This window comes from Argopecten irradians, chromosome 11 (genome assembly GCF_041381155.1).
Source record: "Argopecten irradians isolate NY chromosome 11, Ai_NY, whole genome shotgun sequence".
Lineage (NCBI taxonomy): Eukaryota > Metazoa > Mollusca > Bivalvia > Pectinida > Pectinidae > Argopecten > Argopecten irradians.
This window is the reverse complement of record NC_091144.1, coordinates 246,382-267,105: the sequence shown is the minus strand read 5'-3', so window position 1 is coordinate 267,105 and position 20,724 is coordinate 246,382. Positions and strand designations below refer to the sequence as shown.

General features: G+C 38.3%; 2 protein-coding genes across 2 annotated transcripts; both read left to right on the top strand.

Moving 5' to 3' along the window:
* The first annotated feature begins 2,801 nt into the window (after positions 1 to 2,801).
* On the top strand, positions 2,802 to 4,982 carry LOC138335640 (periaxin-like). Its single transcript, XM_069284803.1, has 2 exons — positions 2,802 to 2,886; positions 3,277 to 4,982. The coding sequence occupies exons 1-2, from the start codon at positions 2,802 to 2,804 to the stop codon at positions 4,980 to 4,982; spliced, it is 1,791 nt and encodes a 596-aa protein (XP_069140904.1).
* A 6,195-nt stretch (positions 4,983 to 11,177) lies between these two features.
* Positions 11,178 to 12,851, top strand: LOC138335639 (autotransporter adhesin BpaC-like). The gene is made up of 2 exons (XM_069284802.1): positions 11,178 to 11,369; positions 12,471 to 12,851. Exons 1-2 carry the CDS (start codon positions 11,178 to 11,180, stop codon positions 12,849 to 12,851), a joined length of 573 nt encoding a protein of 190 aa, XP_069140903.1.
* Positions 12,852 to 20,724: the final 7,873 nt, after the last annotated feature.

Sequence of the window (20,724 nt, the reverse complement as noted above, 5' to 3'; positions counted from 1 at the left end):
ATTTTATTTCTTCATTTAACTCAGAAACACCTGTTAATTTAAAGATTTGTTTATCACAAAGTAAACAAATGCTAAACATTAATTCTTTCATCTTAATTTCGTTTGATTTCGTCACAATTTATTCACTTCACGCTCTGTTGATAAGAATGAATAACGTTGCATCATCATGCAACACGTCGATTGAGATGCAGCGCTGGAATGGAAACTGCTAGGTAACACGTTAGACTAGACTTTTAAAACAGTACGGTGACGATAGGATCCGTTAGTTAGAGTCACTATGATCTATTAAAACCATGGGATCCATGTAACATGACGTCACAATCATAAAGAATGGATGTTTTGATAGAGCTTGTTATCGTAGAGAAAATGTGCATTGCGATATCGTCACGATAATATTGCGATTTTTGCTGAGTAAAAATATAAAAGGATTATGGAAAATATAAGTCATGTTTGCGGGAGACCAATCATGAAAGTTACAATATAGAGTGAGTAATTTGTAAATAAATAAAGTGGAAACATTCATCAAAACAAGCGTTTATTTGTTATACTTTTAATTAGATATTTGTTTCTGTCCGTGTCAGACAGTGCAATGTTTTTGTTTCCTTGCTAAATAACACATGATGGGTTACGGCTGACGACGATATCGTAGATATAAGTTTTTTTAACGATATCGTCGTCTCTTCTCTACAATCGTGATACATGTATATCACGATGCCGATATATGATAACAGCTCTAATGTTTAACTTTGCGGTCATAAAATGTCGCTTGCATTTTCCTTGCCGGATGAATTCCACAGTGTAAAAGTGGATGAAATGCAACATCTATACTTGGATATATTGAAGAAATGTTTTCTTGTAAAATTGTACTTAAAGCAAGCACATGGATAATAGATGACCATGTTTGGATGTAAATGTCTTCCTTTCCTCCATTTTAAAAGCATTTTTCATGTTGCCATGGAGACATCTGAATGGAGACAAGAGTATGCTCAATAAAACATTTTTGTTTAAACCCGTCGTGTCAGACACCGTCTCTAAGTGGGGATGATTGTGTCAGACACCGTCTCTAAGTGTGGATGATTGTGTCAGACACCGTCTCTAAGTGGGGATGATTGTGTCAGACACCGTCTCTAAGTGGGGATGATTGTGTCAGACACCGTCTCTAAGTGTGGATGATTGTGTCAGACCCCGTCTCTAAGTGGGGATGATTGTGTCAGACACCGTCTCTAAGTGGGGATGATTGTGTCAGACCCCGTCTCTAAGTGGGGATGATTGTGTCAGACCCCGTCTCTAAGTGTGGATGATTGTGTCAGACCCGTCTCTAAGTGTGGATGATTGTGTCAGACACCGTCTCTAAGTGTGGATGATTGTGTCAGACACCGTCTCTAAGTGTGGATGATTGTGTCAGACACCGTCTCTAAGTGTGGATGATTGTGTCAGACACCGTCTCTAAGTGTGGATGATTGTGTCAGACACCGTCTCTAAGTGTGGATGATTGTGTCAGACACCGTCTCTAAGTGTGGATGATTGTGTCCAGACACCGTCTCTAAGTGTGGATGATTGTGTCAGACACCGTCTCTAAGTGTGGATGATTGTGTCAGACATCGTCTCTAAGTGTGGATGATTGTGTCAGACACCGTCTCTAAGTGTGGATGAATTGTGTCAGACACCGTCTCTAAGTGTGGATGATTGTGTCAGACACCGTCTCTAAGTGTGGATGATTGTGTCAGACACCGTCTCTAAGTGTGGATGATTGTGTCAGACCCCGTCAGACCCCGTCTCTAAGTGTGGGATTGTGTCAGACCCCGATCTAAGTGTGGATGATTGTGTCAGACCCCGTCTCTAAGTGGGGATGATTGTGTCAGACCCCGTCTCTAAGTGGGGATGATTGTGTCAGACCCCGTCTCTAAGTGTGGATGATTGTGTCAGACCCCGTCTCTAAGTGTGGATGATTGTGTCAGACCCCGTCTCTAATGTGGATGATTGTGTCAGACACCGTCTCTAAGTGTGGATGATTGTGTCAGACACCGTCTCTAAGTGTGGATGATTGTGTCAGACACCGTCTCTAAGTGTGGATGATTGTGTCAGACCCCGTCTCTAAGTGGGGATGATTGTGTCAGACCCCGTCTCTAAGTGGGGATGATTGTGTCAGACACCGTCTCTAAGTGTGGATGATTGTGTCAGACCCCGTCTCTAAGTGTGGATGATTTGTGTCAGACACCGTCTCTAAGTGTGGATGATTGTGTCAGACCCTGTCTCTAAGTGTGGATGATTGTGTCAGACCCCGTCTCTAAGTGTGGATGATTGTGTCAGACCCCGTCTCTAAGTGTGGATGATTGTGTCAGACCCCGTCTCTAAGTGTGGATGTTTGTGTCAGACCCCGTCTCTAAGTGTGGATGATTTGTGTCAGACCCCGTCTCTAAGTGTGGATGATCAGAACCCGTCTCTAAGTGTGGATGATTGTGTCAGACACCGTCTCGTAAGTGTGGATGATTGTGTCTGACACCGTCTCTAAGTGTGGATGATTGTAGTAGACCAAGTAACAGCTATTGAAGTGAAAGATGTCCGTGTTGACAAAGTAACAGCTAGTGAAGTGAAAGATGTCAGTGTTGACAAAGTAACAGCTAGTGAAGTGAATGATGTCGGGCTTGACCAAAGTTACGGCTAAGTGAAGTAAAAGATGTCGGTGTTGATCAAGTTAACGGCTAGTGAAAGTTAAAGATGTTGGTGTTGACAAAGTAACGGCTAGTGAAGTGAAAGATGTCAGTGTTAACCAAGTTATGGCTAGCTAGTGAAGTGAAAAGATGTCGGTGTTGACCAAGTTACTGGCTAGTGAAGTGAAAGATGTTGGTGTTGATCAAGTTACGGCTAGTGAAGTGAAAGATGTTGGTGTTGACCAAAATTACGGCTATGTGAAGTGAAAGATGTCGGTGTTGACAGAGTTACATCTAGTGAAGTGAAAGATGTCCGTGTTGACCAAGTTACTGCTAGTGAAGTGAAAGATGTTGGTGTTGACCAAGTAAACGTTACTGCTAGTGAAGTGAAATAGTTTGTGTTGACCAGTGATATGGCTAGTTAAGTGAAATATGTTCAGGTGTCGACCAAGTTACCTTAGTGAAGTTTTAAACCAAGTTACAGGCTAGTGAAGTGAAAGATGTCGGTTAACGTTACGGCTAGTGAAGTATGTTGGTGTTGACCAAGTTACGGCTAGTGAAGTGAAAGATGTCGGTGTTGACCAAGTTACAGCTAGTGAAGTGAAATATGTCGGTGTTAACTAAGTTACGGCTAGTGAAGTGAAAGATGTCGGTGTTAACCAAGTTACAGCTAGTGAAGTGAAAGATGTCGGTGTTAACCAAGTTATGGCTATTGAAGTGAAAGATGTCGGTGTTGACCAGGATACGGCTAGTGAAGTGAAAGATGTCGGTGTTAACCAAGTTATGGCTAGTGAAGTGAAAGATGTCGGTGTTGACCAAGTTACGGCTAGTGAAGTGAAAGATGTCGGTGTTGACCAAGTTAACGTTACGGCTAGTGAAGTGAAAGATGTCGGTGTTGACCAAGTTACGGCTAGTGAAGTGAAAGATGTCGGTGTTGACCAAGTTACGGCTAGTGAAGTGAAATATGTCGGTGTTGACCAAGTTATAATTATGGCTAGTGAAGTGAAAGATGTCGGTGTTAACCAAGTTACGGCTAGTGAAGTGAAAGATGTCGGTGTTGACCAAGTTACGGCTAGTGAAGTGAAAGATGTCGGTGTTGACCAAGTTAACGTTACGGCTAGTGAAGTGAAAGATGTCGGTGTTGACCAAGTTACGGCTAGTGAAGTGAAAGATGTCGGTGTTGACCAAGTTACGGCTAGTGAAGTGAAATATGTCGGTGTTGACCAAGTTACGGCTAGTGAAGTGAAAGATGTCGGTGTTGACCAAGTTAACGTTACGGCTAGTGAAGTGAAAGATGTCGGTGTTGACCAAGTTATGGCTAGTGAAGTGAAAGATGTCGGTGTTGACCAAGTTAACGTTACGGCTAGTGAAGTGAAAGATGTCGGTGTTGACCAAGTTACTGCTAGTGAAGTGAAAGATGTCGGTGTTGACCAAGTTATGGCTAGTGAAGTGAAATATGTCGGTGTTGACCAAGTTACGGCTAGTGAAGTGAAAGATGTCGGTGTTGACCAAGTTACGGCTAGTGAAGTGAAATATGTCGGTGTTGACCAAGTTACGGCTAGTGAAGTGAAAGATGTCGGTGTTGACCAAGTTACGGCTAGTGAAGTGAAATATGTCGGTGTTGACCAAGTTATGGCTAGTGAAGTGAAATATGTCGGTGTTAACCAAGTTACGGCTAGTGAAGTGAAAGATGTCGGTGTTGACCAAGTTACGGCTAGTGAAGTGAAAGATGTCGGTGTTGACCAAGTTACGGCTAGTGAAGTGAAAGATGTCGGTGTTGACCAAGTTAACGTTACGGCTAGTGAAGTGAAAGATGTCGGTGTTGACCAAGTTAACGTTACGGCTAGTGAAGTGAAAGATGTCGGTGTTGACCAAGTTACGGCTAGTGAAGTGAAAGATGTCGGTGTTGACCAAGTTACGGCTAGTGAAGTGAAAGATGTCGGTGTTGACCAAGTTACGGCTAGTGAAGTGAAAGATGTCGGTGTTAACCAAGTTACGGCTAGTGAAGTGAAAGATGTCGGTGTTGACCAAGTTAACGTTACGGCTAGTGAAGTGAAAGATGTCGGTGTTAACCAAGTTACGGCTATTGAAGTGAAAGATGTCGGTGTTGACCAGGATACGGCTAGTGAAGTGAAATATGTCGGTGTTGACCGAGTTAACGTTACAGCTAGTGAAGTGAAAGATGTTGGTGTTAACCAAGTTACGGCTAGTGAAGTGAAAGATGTCGGTGTTGACCAAGTTATACGGCTAGTTGAAGTGAAAGATGTCGGTGTTGACCAAGTTACGGCTAGTGAAGTGAAATATGTCGGTGTTGACCAAGTTTACGGCTAGTTGAAGTGAAAGATGTTGGTGTTTGACCAAGTTACGGCTAGTGAAGTGAAAGATGTCGGTGTTGACCAAGTTATGGCTAGTGAAGTAAAAGATGTCGGTGTTGACCAAGTTAACGTTACAGCTAGTGAAGTGAAAGATGTCGGTGTTGATCAAGTTACAGCTATGAAGTGAAATATGTCGGTGTTTGACCAAGTTAACGTTACGGCTAGTGAAGTGAAAGATGTCGGTGTTGACCAAGTTACGGCTAGTGAAGTGAAAGATGTCGGTGTTGACCAAGTTACGGCTAGTGAAGTGAAAGATGTCGGTGTTGACCAAGTTATGGCTAGTGAAGTGAAATATGTCGGTGTTGACCAAGTTAACGTTACGGCTAGTGAAGTGAAAGATGTCGGTGTTGACCAGGATACGGCTAGTGAAGTGAAATATGTCGGTGTTGACCAAGTTAACGTTACGGCTAGTGAAGTGAAAGATGTCGGTGTTGACCAAGTTACGGCTAGTGAAGTGAAAGATGTCGGTGTTGACCAAGTTACGGCTAGTGAAGTGAAAGATGTTGACCTAAGTGTTTGACCTAAGTTAACGTTGTCGGCTTAGTGAAGTGAAAGATGTCGTGTTGTTAAAGTTAACGTTATGGCTAGTGAAGTGAAAATGATGTCGGTGTTTGATCAAGTTACGTTAGGCTAGTGAAGTGAAATAATGTCGAGCTGTTGAACCAAGTTAACGTACAGCTAGTTGAAGTTGAAAGATGTCGGTGTTGACCAAGTTTACGGCTAGTTAATGAAGATGAAAAAGTGATGTCGGTGGTTGACCATAGTTATACCTGGCTAGTGAAGTAAAAGATTCCCATGTCCGGTGTTGACCAAAGTTAACGTTACGGCTAGTGAAGTGAAAGATGTCGCGGTGTTAAATCAAGTTACAGCTAGGATGAAGTGAAATATGTCGGTGTTGACCAAGTTTACGGCTAGTGAAGTGAAAGAATGTCGGTGTTTGACCAAGTATACGGCTAGTGAAGTGAAAGAAGTCGGTGTTGACCAAGTTAAGTTATTCGGCTAGTGAAGTGAAATATGTCGGCGTTTGATCAATGTTACAGCAAGTGACCAGTGAAATATGTTGGTGTTCGACCCAAGTCATTGAAGTGAACAGAAAGTTCTGGTTGTTGGACCAAGTTAACGTTTTAACGGTCTTAGTGAAGTTGAAATATGTCGGTGAAGTGACCAATGTTAAATTGCAGAGTGAAGTGAAATATGTCGGTGTTGACCAAGTTAACAGTTACGGCTAGTGAAGTGAAAATCGAAGGTCGGTGTTGACCAAGTTACTTGCTAGTGAAGAGTGAAATCATGTCGGTGTTGACCAAGTTTTACAGCGCTAGTGAAGTGAAAGATGTTTGGTGTTGACATCAAGTTACTGGGCTAGTTGAAGTGAAAGATAGTCAAGTAGTTGACACATAGTTTACAGCTAGTGAATGTGACAATAGTGGTATGGGTGATTATTTTGGAATCCAAGTTATTACGGCTAGGTGAAGTTGTATAAAGATGTCAGGTGGTGGGTTGTGACCAGTTAATACGTTACGGCTAGTGAAAGTGAATGTTTAGTCAGTTAGTTAATCAATGTTACAGCTAGTGAAAAGGAAATCATGTCGATGTTGGACCAAAGTTAAACGGCTTAAGTGAGAGTGAAAAATGTTGGTTGTTGTTGACCAATTTACGGCTTAGTGAAGTTGAGAAATATGTCCGTTGTATTGGACATAGTATGTACCGTTATGGCTAGTGAAGTGAAAAGATGTCGGTGTTTGATCAAGTTACAGCTAGTGAAGTTGAAAATATGTTGTATGTTTACCAAGTTATTACGGCTAGTGAAGTGAAAGATTTGGTGTTGATCAAAGTTAATTATACCTAGTGAAAGTGAAAAATGTTGGTATGGTCAGTTTGATTAAGTTACGGCTAGTGATGAAAGTGTCAATTTTTGGGTTACGTTTAAGTAATTTATGTTGGAATTAAATGTTTATTTTTACTGCAGATTTTTGCTGTACAATTACAATACATGGAAATGGGAAAGCAAAATTTGACAAAAGCTGGATTTTTCCATAATCAGATATCAATTTTGTCGGGTTAATTTATACAAAATCCTGTTAAAGATTTCACTTTAACTTTACTTTTCTCTGATGATTCCCAGTGAAAATGAGGCAGTCGGATGCCAAAAGCTCATTTGTTGGAAAGATGAGCAAAACTTTCTGTCAGTGTTTACATCGGGGGATAATTCAATTTTTCATCGGTTTTACCAGTGTAAATACAAATTGTCGGCCAGGTAGGTTAAAATCACACACACTATAGAACTGGGAGGCTATGAAAGTAAATGATGACTTATAGACATATAAGCAAATGACAATTTGGCCATTTAAGAATAATGTCTTCTGATTTTCAAATTTAATGAAGATCATATTCTTCAGGAACAAAGAAAATTGCTTTAATTTGTAGATTTTTTTCGTTGGTTCGATTAAGAAAAGAATCAAGGATGATGAGTTTCTCTGATTTCTAGCTGTAAAAATCCTAAATGCACAACAATTGAATTTTTGCAATCGAAAGTTCATTATTTCTATTTTGGTTGATCAGTGTGTTTCTTTAAAGGCACTGGCTCAATTTTAAAATCATCAATACATTTGATAACAAAAAAATCTAACTAGCAAACATTTTTCTATATGTTATTAAATACAAATTAAATTTACTAAGCATGAAATTATACTCCAAATTTATGCAAAAGTTAAATTTATTTGTATGTTGGAAAGTACAGAAAATTGATGCAATACTTGGAGAAAAGCTGCATCAAGTTCCCAATTAAGCAACAAACATTTCTGTAGCACAAAGTTCTTAGTAGATTGTACTTAATTTATCTTTGCATATATTTATGCCATTTTTTTAATAGTGTAACAAAACACAAGGTTTATAATGTGCAAGTTGGTGGTTTTCCCCTTCTTCTTTAGGAAAATGCAGTCCTTCAATGTTGATGATTAATAGCATAGGAAGCGCAGCAGCATGGGGGTGTTATTTACAGAGCATTTTACTTGCAAAATTTTGACAGTGAATTTCAGGGACGAAATAGTTTTAAAAAACCGTCAAAATTATTTTGGTTTTACGTAGTCATCTCGCCCAAAGAGCACAATAAAGCTAATTGTATATGTATACCGGGACGAAATATCGTTTTCAATGGATGTGACAAGGTGTAGAAAATATATCTTATAGAAAGACCACGTGGTACAAAGGTCATCTGGACGTGACCCCCTATGGGATATTGTCAAATCCTTTATATAACGGAGTGGATATATAAGGATCTATAATCAGATTGTGGTGTAACACCACTACCATACACGTATAGGCTAGGATGTGCACTTAGTATCTAATTAAGTTAGCTAGGCCTAGTGTCCTAAATAAGGACTTCTTCATGGCCTGCTATACACTCTCAGATGAAAGATAAACAAGGCCTGCTATACACTCTCAGATGAAAGATAAACAAGACTGTCATTTTATGTTGTTCAATATTTCTATGGAGTCGGTGTGTCGAATAATAAACTTCCGGATTACGCATGATCTTGCGCTAACATGTATTTAGGCATTCCCGATTAAAATACAAGTATTACAGACAAATGAACACAGAAAAATAAAAGATAAAAACAAATATCACCTTACAGTACATGTTCCATATCGCCGCATACACCAAAATATACACAGATCTAGTCTTTCATGAAAACCACGCCTCAGACCTTTTCGACCGGAAGACGATTTACAGGATCGGGCAGAAACGGGCAGAATCGGGCAGGACTGGGCAGAATCGGAGTACAAAATAGTCGTTAAAATGATAAATATGCATTCAATTATAGTGTATATATCAGTTTTATTAATTTGTTAACCGATTTGACAAAAAAAAAGTATAAAAAAAAATCATATATTTTCTTGCATGGTCGGACAGAAAATTACCGAGCAGGATCGGTCAATTTTAAAACTGATTGCTAATTTAAATCAGAGAAAAAATATTCAAAATAGTTAATATGACTATGATCTTGATAAATAAATGTGAAATATATAGGTATTTTCACAAAATCCACGAAATACTTACGGCGCAAAGATCAATTTCAATTTGCAGTTCGGATAAAATTGACTCTATATATACGGCCGGGCAGGATAGGTCTTTCGTAAATATAAACATTCATAAATCGTGCTCTACTTTTAATTAGATTTAATAAGAATAACTATATCATTATTAGTTAAACTAATTGATATATGTATGAACTGAAAAGGGAAAATTTATCAATGTACATTGCGCTAGCTTAGATATGTGTTAAATGGACCAAAACGACGATTTACAGGATCGGGCAGAAACAGCCTTTTTATTTTATAGTTTTTACCGAAATGTGAAATATTATATGTAAACCTTGATTATTAAGTCTATTACACCTTATTTTATACAACCAATACCGGTATGTATGGACTATGACGAGAAGTTTAATGTACTGCACAAGATAAAAGTAAAGTGGCTTGAATAAAAAAAAAATACGATATACAGCGCAGAAACGGACTTTGATTTGTACTATATTTTCTACGTTTATATATCAATTATAATTAATATTATCATTATGTCTTTTACTCAATAGGTTCCATTATAGTTAAGCAGGACAGTGTGAGATGTAATTTGTTTCCTTTATATGCAGGATCGGACTCTAAAAAGGCAGGATCGCACTTTATTTCCGCAGGATCACACTCTAATAAGGCAGGATCGGACTCTTAAAAGGCAGGATCGGACTTTAAAAAGGCAGGATCGGACTTTAAAAGGCAGGATCGGTCTTTATTTCGGCATAGAGCAGGATCAGACTTTAAAAAGGCAGGATCGGACTTTAAAAAGGCAGGATCGGACTCTAAAAAGGCAGGGTCGGACCTTAAAAAGGCAGGATCGGACTTTATTTCGGCAGGATCGGACTTTAAAAAGGCAGGACCGGACCTTAAAAAGGCAGGATCGGACTCTAATGAGGCAGGATCGGACTTTAAAAAGGCAGGATCGGACCTTAAAAAGGCAGGATCGGACTCTAATAAGGCAGGATCGGACCTTAAAAAGGCAGGTTCAGACCTTAAAAAGGCAGGATCGGACCTTAAAAAGGCAGGATCGGACTTTAAAAAGGCAGGATCAGACGTTATTTCGGCAGGATCAGACTTTAAAAAAGGCAGGATCGGACTTAAAAAGGTAGGATACTCTAAAAGGATCGGACTCTAAAAAGGCAGGATCGGACTCTAAAAAGGCAGGATCGGACTTTAAAAAGGCAGGATTGGACTCTAATAAGTCAGGATCGGACTTTATTTCGGCAGGATCGGACTTTAAATAGGTCGGATCGGGCTTTAAAAAGGCAGGATCGGACTCTAATAAGGCAGGGTCGGACCTTAAAAAGGCAGGATCGGACTTTATTTCGGCAGGATCGGACTTTAAAAAGCAGGATCGGACTTTAAAAAGGCAGGATCGGACCTTAAAAAGGCAGGATCGGCCTTAAAAAGGCAGGATCGGACATTATTTCGGCAGGATCGGGACTTTAAAAAGGCAGGATCGGACTTTAAAAAGGCAGGATCGGACCTTAAAAAGGCAGGATCGGCCTTTAAAAAAGGCAGGATCGGACATATATTTCGGCAGGATCGGACTTTAAAAAGGCAGGATCGGACTCTAAAAAGGCAGGATTTGGCTTTATAAACTTTGAAAAGGTCGGATCGGGCTTTTAAAAGGCAGGATCGGACTCTAATAAGGTAGGATCGGACTTTATTTCGGCAGGATCGGACTTTATTTCGGCAGGATCGGACCTTAAAAAGGCAGGATCGGACTTTATTTCGGCAGGATCGGACTTTAAAAAAGCAGGATCGGACTTTAAAAAGGCAGGATCGGACCTTAAAAAGGCAGGATCGGCCTTTAAAAAGGCAGGATCGGACATTATTTCGGCAGGATCGGACTTTAAAAAGGCAGGATCGGACTCTAAAAAGGCAGGATTGGGCTTTAAAACTTTGAAAAGGTCGGATCGGGCTTTTAAAAGGCAGGATCGGACTCTAATAAGGTAGGATCGGACTTTATTTCGGCAGGATCGGACTTTATTTTCGGCAGGATCGGACCTTAAAAAGGCAGGATCGGACTCTAATAAGGCAGGATCGGACATTATTTCGGCAGGATCGGGACTCTAAAATGGCAGTATCGGACTCTAAAAAGGCAGGATCGGACTCTAAAAAGGCAGGATCGGACTCTAAAAAGGCAGGATTGGACTCTAATAAGGCAGGATCGTACTTTGAAAAGGTCGGATCGGGCTTTAAAAAGGCAGGATCGGACCTTAAAAAGGCAGGATCGGACTTTATTTCGACAGGATCGGACTTTAAAAAGGCAGGATCGAACTCGCTCCAGGATCACACTTTAAAAAGGCTAATAAGGCAGGATCGGACTCTTAAAAGGCAGGATCGGACCTTAAAAAGGCAGGATCGGACTTTAAAAAGGCATGGATCGAACTTTAAAAAAGGCAGGTGCTAAATTCGGCATAGAGCAGGATCAGACTTTAAAAAGGCAGGATCGGACTTAATTAAGGCAGGATCGGACTCTAATAAAGGCAGGGTCGGCAGGCAGGATCGGACTTTAAAAAGGCAGGATCGAACCTTAAAAAGGCAGGATCGGACTCTTTATTCGGCTTTAAAAAGCAGGATCGGACTTTAAAAAGGCAGGATCGGACTCTAAAAGGCAGGATCGGGCAGGTTCAGACTTAAAAAGGCAGGATCGGACTTAAAAAGGCAGGATCGGACTTTAAAAAGGCAGGATCAGACTTTATTTCGGCAGGATCGGACTTTAAAAAGGCAGGATCGGACTTAAAAAGGTAGGATCGGACTCTAATAAGGCAGGATCGGACCTTAAAAGGCAGGGTTCGGACCTAATAAAGGCAGGATCGGACCTTAAAAAGGCAGGATCGGACTTTAAAAAAGGCAGGATCAGGACTTAAAAAAAGCAGGATCAGACTTTAAAAAGGCAGGATCGGACCTTAAAAAGGCAGGATCGGCCTCTACTAAAAAGGCAGGATCGGACATTAAAAAGGGCAGGATCGGACTTTAAAAAGGCAGGATCGGACTCTAAAAAGGCAGGATTGGACTTTAGGATCGGACTTGAAATAGGTCGGATCGGGCTTTTAAAAGGCAGGATCGGACTCTAATAAGGTAGGGTCGGACTTTAAAAAGGCAGGATCGGACTTTATTTCGGCAGGATCGGACTTAAAAAAGCAGGATCGGACTTTTAAAAAGGCAGGATCGGACCTTAAAAAGGCAGGATCGGCCATTAAAAAGGCAGGATCGGACATTATTTCGGCAGGATCGGACTTTAAAAAGGCAGGATCGGACTCTAAAAAGGCAGGATCGGGCTTTAAAACTTAAAAAGGTCGGATCGGACTTTTAAAATGGCAGTGATCGGACTCTAATAAGGTAGGATCGGACTTTATTTCGGCAGGATCGGACCTTAATAAGCCAGGATCGGACTTCTAATAAGGCAGGATCGGACATTATTTCGGCAGGATCGGACTTTAAAAAGGTAGGATCGGACTCTAAAATGGCAGTATCGGACTCTAAAAAGGCAGGATCGGCCTCTAAAAAGGCAGGATCGGACTCTAAAAAGGCAGGATTGGACTCTAATAAGGCAGGATCGTACTTTGAAAAGGTCGGATCGGGCTTTAAAAAGGCAGGATCGGACCTTAAAAAGGCAGGATCGGACTTTATTTCGGCAGGATCGGACTTTAAAAAAGCAGGATCGGACTTTAAAAAGGCAGGATCGACATCTAATAGGCAGGTTCTGACCCTAAAAAGGCTTGGGTTAGTTTGGGCTAATCTTTAAATCTGAATTAATTTTTTCCCTTGATGGCATCCTGTGTATCATTTTCAAAATATTAGGTATACAAAACAATATATAATCGGACAACATACAATCCGAGAAAGATTTTTAAATTCTTTATTGCATTTTATATTTTGCATTACATGCGAGTTCAGTAAAAGTTGAATGTTTGCCAATATTTGTTTTCTTTTTCTTAAAGTTATATGTCATAATGTGTCGTAACTGGACGGAAGTTTCTTTAATCTTTTGAAAACCATAAGGTTTCGTGAATTGAGCTGTGAAAATCATTCAAATAGGCAGACAAACTTACACACATTAGTTACAATTCGTTTCGAATGGAATAGATATAAATGATTTTTTTTAATCGTCAGTAAACATTTCCATATATAAACAAAAGAAAAAACATAATAGGTGGGTGGGTTATTAGGTACGATTACTATTTAATTTATATCCCTCATCTAGTGTAGTTTTCCTAATCAATAAAAACTGCATCTACGTAAGGATCGAATACATTGAAACAAACTTGTCTAAATTAATAAAGCAAAACAAATGCTAACAAAGGAAACAAATCATAAAAAAAATGTGTTTCCCCTTATTTATGCATTGCACATTAACCTACATGCTTATCTTGATACATGGATTTAAAAAATCATTTCAGTTAAAAAATGTTTTTTTTTTTATTTTTTTTTTAATTGTAAAATGACTCGATCATTTATCACAATCTAAATAACAATTTGTAAACGTTATTTATGAGATAAATTATTTATCATACAGGTCACAGTCATAAGTCCAGTTAGATTCATCTTTTCCCTTTACAAATGAATTAGCGAACTTTTCCACAGATAAGCTTAAGACAGCTTTGTCACTGATTGTTGAATTGAAGAGTTTTACGTGCCGTAACGTAATCGTTTCTGGACACTATACTGATTGTTGACGGGTTTCAGTTTATGATTGGCAGACGCGCGACGTTAGGCTCCGCCTCATTGGCTAACGAACTCGAAATACAGGTGTCAGTAAATAGCTGACAGATGAGTTACAGGTGATGCGTTTGTCTGATTGGCTAAATACCTAAGATAGTCCGAATACGCCAATATCATCTAACCTTGATATTGGCCTATTATATTTTATCATTTTACTATTACGTTTTTGATACATGAAATGGGGTGTAAATCTAATCATACAAAATATATCTTAAAAGTATTGTGATAATTCACATACGAACATGATATAGTAAAATATAATTTATTAAAATTTGTAAAATAAGTACAAGTATATCACCAAGGATTTATAAGTATCCTTGTATATCACGCAACGTGCATATTCAAAATCGTTTTATAAGATACACTAGTGACTCACTACTTTGTGGAAAATTGAATACTGCTATCAGTTTTTAAGCATTTCAGAAGCATGACAAATGTTTCACATTGTTCTTCTGTTACATTATTCGAGAGAGATTATTTAGTGGGAGAAAGTTCTTTATTTACTGTTCTAAGTTACTGTAAATTACTAAAATGAATGGGATCATAACTTTCAATTAATTAAGTTTTGATTGGTTGGCTGACTGATTGATTGATATCTTAGAAATTATGGAATATTAATTGATATATATATATATGTACATGCCACGATTCCGTAATTGCAGTACTTGGCTGGGATAATTTTCAATGTTAAACATTTAGCCAAATCTATATATTTTCCTAACTTGTTTAATTCCCCTACATTCTGGGTTGATAGTAAAAGTACCAACTTAAACACTTTAGGACGTCTATAATAATATGATTTAATATATTTTTTCTTAAATCAGAGTAACAATTGCATATAAATATAAAGTGAAATTCAACTTCAATGTCATTAGCATTACAGACCTCACACAACCTTTGAATTCTCTGACGATTCCTATATTTCTATTGTTCAATATCTAAGTTATGTGAACTAAGTCTTAGACGTGCAATATTCTTCTTATATGCATCATTAATTGATTTCATTGAAGAGTTAATTTATCTATAAGATGTCTATAAAGAAACCTCTTCGATATCGTTTGTATACTTGAAACTAGTATATATATATACATATGTATACAATTTATGCCTACATTAAAACTCTGTTTCTACGTTCTGTCTTCTGTCTTAGTCACTGAAAGGAGAATGAGTGAGTGTGTGTGAGCAGTTAATGATATAAACTAAATAGTATTTTAATTAATTAATTGAATTATATACACCATCATGGAGAAGATTTATATAGGCATAGCCTGTTATCTAATCCATTTATATGTATTAGCATATAACAGAGATTTAAATAGTAATTGGGATAAGTAACTAGGGCTGTTTTCGCGATATCACGCACCCACCTATCGCACAGGGACCTGGCACGAAAATTTTTAACCAATAGTATACATACATATATTATAGTATCAAGGGTATGAACTCGGCGGTCGAGAAAAACGGACCTATTTTTTTAAACCTTGATTATTTTAATAAATGGGTTCTATACAACATTTACGGATATCTTACCTTAAAGAGAAATAATTTATCTTTCCATTGAGTGCTTGATGGACAAAATTGGCCAAGTATTGACGAAGTTATGGCTTGATGAATCGGGAAATTTACGAAAAATATGCTAGGTAGACATTTCCCTGTCCGGTCGAAATGTCGTCTCGGCTCTAATGGGCACCTCAAAAACCAAGCCAAAATCACAAAATCTAATCTTGTGGTGGTAAACAGTACCCATAACTGTGTTCATCCACAATCGCCTTTGGAGGTGTCATGACCCGTACTTTGTAGAAACTCCATTTAAACATCGTGTAGCTCACTTACTTTAACCGTCACCGCCATGTTCATTTTTCTCTCGGAACGCTTCTCGACTTTACATATCGTGACTACATTATGCAAATTATGTTATGTTGTGCTTCTCGGTAAACTCGAGAAGCGTCCCGAAGAACAAATGAACATGGCGGTGACGGTTAAAGTAAACTAGGTGACAAGGTTAAATACTTTAAGGGCTCGGCCTAGTTCGATCGCGACTTTCAATGGACCTTATTTAGCGGAGTTATGGCCCTTTACTTAAATAAAAAAGTCAGTTTCTGCCACTTCGGTACAATAACTGTAATAAATATTAACTGATTTTCTTCAAACTTGGTCATATGGTCAAATGTAGTCCGCTAAACCTGCCTATATTATTAGGCTTTTTTTTATTTTATTTTATTTTTTTTGCCTAATATATAGTCAGCTCGCGGTACCTCTTAAAAATGTGAAATCGTAGGCCAGATTTGGCCTACGCTACGTCAGCGGCATATTTCTAATATATCGTCCATGCAATGCCGGGAAAACGTACACATACCTTTATATTAGGATCTTATGTACTCCTTTGCCCCCATGTTACATCCCATTTATGAAATTAAACAACTGTGTACAATGAAATACTTCCGAGACCCTTCTATTTCACACATTTGTAATGGCCGCCGTATACACATTTAGTAGAGCAAACGGCAGCCAATCAACTTCGCTTCCGGTTTTATTTTTAAAAAAAAACAAAATGCTTGCCAGTTAGAGTTTTTAAAGTAAAATCATGGTCGACATACACGACATGTTGTCAAATATTCAAATTGAACACGACTATTGCTGGTACCGCATCACTTTCGCGATATTCACGTTGCATATACATGTAGCATATACACGGTAGAATTTTGTTTATCTTTCAACTACACGTGGATATTTAAAAATAAAACCGGAAGTGAAATAGATTGGCTTCCGTTGGCTCTACTAAATGTGTATACGGCGGCCATTACAAATTGATTTGTGTGCAGTTTTACCACCAAAAATTCAAAAGGTTCAATTTGTTCAAATTCAATCAATTTAATATTCTATATTGTAAAATTTACCAAGCAACAAATATTTGAAAACTAAATGGAAGTCAGTCAATTATTGAATTCAGAGTATGTGGATTTAATTGTGCTATCTTTCACGACCCATTCTCGGCCCCCATCGGCTGCCAACTGACAGAGTGAAATGAAGGGGAAGTAACTCTGATGGATGAGAATGTCACGACCCTATCGGAACAGTATCGTCGCGATTATAAATTTAGGGTAGCTTCGATGATTTGTGTACAGTTTTACCACCGAAAATTCAAAAGGTTCAATATGTTCAGAGTACGTGGGTTTTATTATATTGATACAAGGACGTCTCACTTATAAATCCTTGATTGATATTTCACGGGGCGATCTATTGAACAAGTAACGATCGATGAGGAAAGTAACCATGCCGGGATCAGGAAATCACAGTTAACATTACGTTTATTTATATAATAAGTTTAACACCTCTACTATTATGAAAATGTAATGGATTATTCAAATAAATTACATTTTCAATAAAGAGCAAACTTTGGGATATTTGGGGTTTTTTTTGCTCATCTCCTGAATTATAGCCTAGATCGCTTTATCGGACGAAGCATGGCGTCGTTAGACTGTACTCGACTGTAATTTAGACACGCGATGCACTCTGGGATAGCTTCCGCTGCGGGCGTCGTTAAGTAAGGCCATGAGGTACCTTCTTATCCCTACTATTTAAATCTCTGCATATAATAACATTTGTTGAAATGCAATCGTAAAATGTATTCTCAATAATTTTATTAGAAACATAGATGTAGACGCGTTCCAAATTAAAATCACAATAAAACCCATTTTACGGATGTCCTAACCTGCTTGACAGGGCTGTAAGACAATAGCAAAACCCCCGATGTAGTCCGCCAAATAACAAATTGCCTGCGCCTACAGCCAGGTAATTCTAATTACAGGTCAGTTCGATGAATGACGCTTGATTGTGTACAGGTAAATAACATCCTGGTCTAGGTATTACATAACCATCAAACCAAAGGCATGGCTACCACATGTAGAAACGTATTAATTAATGTATGTCAATTATATATCTCAGTTAGCATGTTTGTGATGATCGGTGCACGTACGTCAAGTATCATATGTATACGACCTTGATACCCATCTTTCTTGCTTTAATCAAACACTTATAAATCCTTGCTTTAATTATTGCAGTAAAATTTCATTTAGTATCACAAACTTTGCAATTCACAAAAAGTTATAGTCCTTTAAGAAAATGACTCATCTGAACGTGCTGGTTAGTAATAATATATTTTATTAACGTGTCACACATTTTTACACAACATTTACAATTAAAAAATTTATTCTTCCGACAGTGGTAAAATGCCCAGCCAAGTTATTTAGTTGCCGGTGAAGGATATAAATAAAAAATATCAATGCATTATTTTCTCGGCGCGCAATGAGAATAAAATAAAATGATTTGACGACAAGCTGAGAATAGAATAAAATGATTTGATATCACGCAGTGTCCCGACTGTCTATGGGTTATTTACAATTGTAACAATTACTAGAACCAGAGATTTAAATAGTAATTAAATCTCTGCTACAACGAAGACACTTTGTATATTTATTAAAAATATTTACAAAAACATTTGTCCTCCTTCATGAAATGTTAAAGGATTTGTATGTTTAACTCATTGGAACTTTCTTAAACTAATGATGCAGAATTATCACTACAAAACGTACTTCATATAACTTACTATACTTAGAATCCAAAAATATCATAATTTGAAATTTGTGTATCAGGGATGGCAATACGGTTGTAATCATGATGCAGAATTAACACTACAAAACTTACTTCATATAAATTAATATACTTAAAATCTAAAAATATCGTAATTTGAAATTTGTGTATCAGGGATGACAATACGTTTGTATTTTATGTATATATGTTTTAAACATTGTAAATGTGAAAGTTGAAGTCTTTACTGGCATAAATTTCATACTTTCGCATGCTTCTATAACGTGCGATGTTCAGGAAATTGATATATATCACGGGCTATTGGAAATTGGTCTATTCCAATGCATTTGTATCTATATTATATTGTATTTGTATGTTTGAAATATGATAGAGGGGATGAGTGATGCATGAATGGTTGGATAATACATGTATAAGAAATAAATTATTTAGATTAGGTTTGGGTTATTTATGGGATAATCTAGAACATTGAGTATAATTAAAATCAGAATATTTAATAATTTTCAAAAAAACGTTTAAAATTGACCAATTCGTCTCCTTGTTCTTTGTTTGAAACAGTATTTAAGTATACCTGTGCCGATTTGTTATTTCCGTACGGCGTTAATTAGTGTCATACTGTGATAATTGATATTTCCAGCGGTATCTCCTAACGGCTGTATCTCCATTTGCCCACTTTTTATAATCTGATTGTTATGACAAACATTATAGTCTATTTCAGAGAAGTAAACATTGATTTACCTGTGTATCTGGCTTATTAATGTCCGATCCTGCCTTTTTAAGGTCCGATCCTGCCAAAATAAAGTCCGATCCTGCCAAAATAAAGTCCGATCCTGCCTTTTTAAGGTCCGATCCTGCCTTATTAGAGTCCGATCCTGCCTTTTTAAAGCCCGATCCGACCTTTTCAAAGTCCGATCCTGCCTTATTAGAGTACAATCCTGCCTTTTTAAAGTCCGATCCTGTCTCATTAGAGTCCGATCCTGCCTTTTAAGATTCCGATCCTGTCTTTTTAAAGTCCGATCCTGCCGAAATAATGTCCGATCCTGCCTTTTTAAAGTCCGATCCTGCCTTTTTAAGGTCCGATCCTGCCTTTTTAAAGTCCGATCCTGCCTTTTTAAAGTCCGATCCTGCCTTTTTAAAGTCCGATCCTGCCTTTTTAGAGTCCGATCCTGCCTTTTTAAAGTCCGATCCTGTCTTTTTAAAGTCCGATCCTGCCGAAATAATGTCCGATCCTGCCTTTTTAAAGGCCGATCCTGCCTTTTTAAGGTCCGATCCTGCCTTTTTAAAGTCCGATCCTGCCTTTTTAAAGTCCGATCCTGCCTTTTTAAAGTCCGATCCTGCCTTTTTAAAGTCCGATCCTGCCTTTTTAGAGTCCGATCCTGCCTTTTTAAAGTCCGATCCTGCCTTTTTAAAGTCCGATCCTGCCTTTTTAAAGTCCGATCCTGCCTTTTTAGAGTCCGATCCTGCCTTTTTAGAGTCCGATCCTGCCTTTTTAAAGTCCGATCCTGCCATATTAGAGTCTGATCCTGCCTTTTTAAGGTCCGATCCTGCCTTTTAAAGTCCGATCCTACCTTTTTAGAGGCCGATCCTGCCTTTTTAAAGTCCGATCCTGCCTTATAAGAGTCGATCCTGCCTTTTTAGAGTCCGATCCTGCCTTTTTAAAGTCTCGATCCTGCCTTTTTAAGGTCCGATCTGCCTTTTTAAAGTCCGATCCTGCTTTTAGAGTCCGATCCTGCCTTTTTAAGACTGTCTCTGATCCTGCCTTTTTAAAGTTCGATCCTACCTTTTTAGAGGCCGATCCTGCCTTTTAAGAGTACGATCCTGCCTTTTTAAAGTCCGATCCTGCCTTTAAAGTCCGATCCTGCCTTTTTAAAGTCCGATCCTGCCTTAAAATAATGTCCGATCCTGCAAGTCCGATCCTGCTTTTAAGAGTCCAATCCTGATCCTGCCTTATTTAGAGTCCGATCCTGCCTTTTTAAAGTCCGATCCTGCCTTATAAGAGTCCGATCCTGCCGAAATAAAGTCCTATCCTGCCGTTTTAGAGTCCGATCCTGCCTTATTAGAGTGCGATCCTGCATATAAAGGAAACAAATTACATCTCACACTGTCCTGCTTAACTATAATGGAACCTATTGAGTAAAAGACATTAATGATGATAATATTAATTATAATTGATATATAAACGTAGAAAATATAGTACAAATCAAAGTCCGTTTCTGCGCAAATTTGTATACCGTCTTTTTTTAATTCAAGCCACTTTACTTTTACCTTGTGCAGTACATTAAACTTCTCGT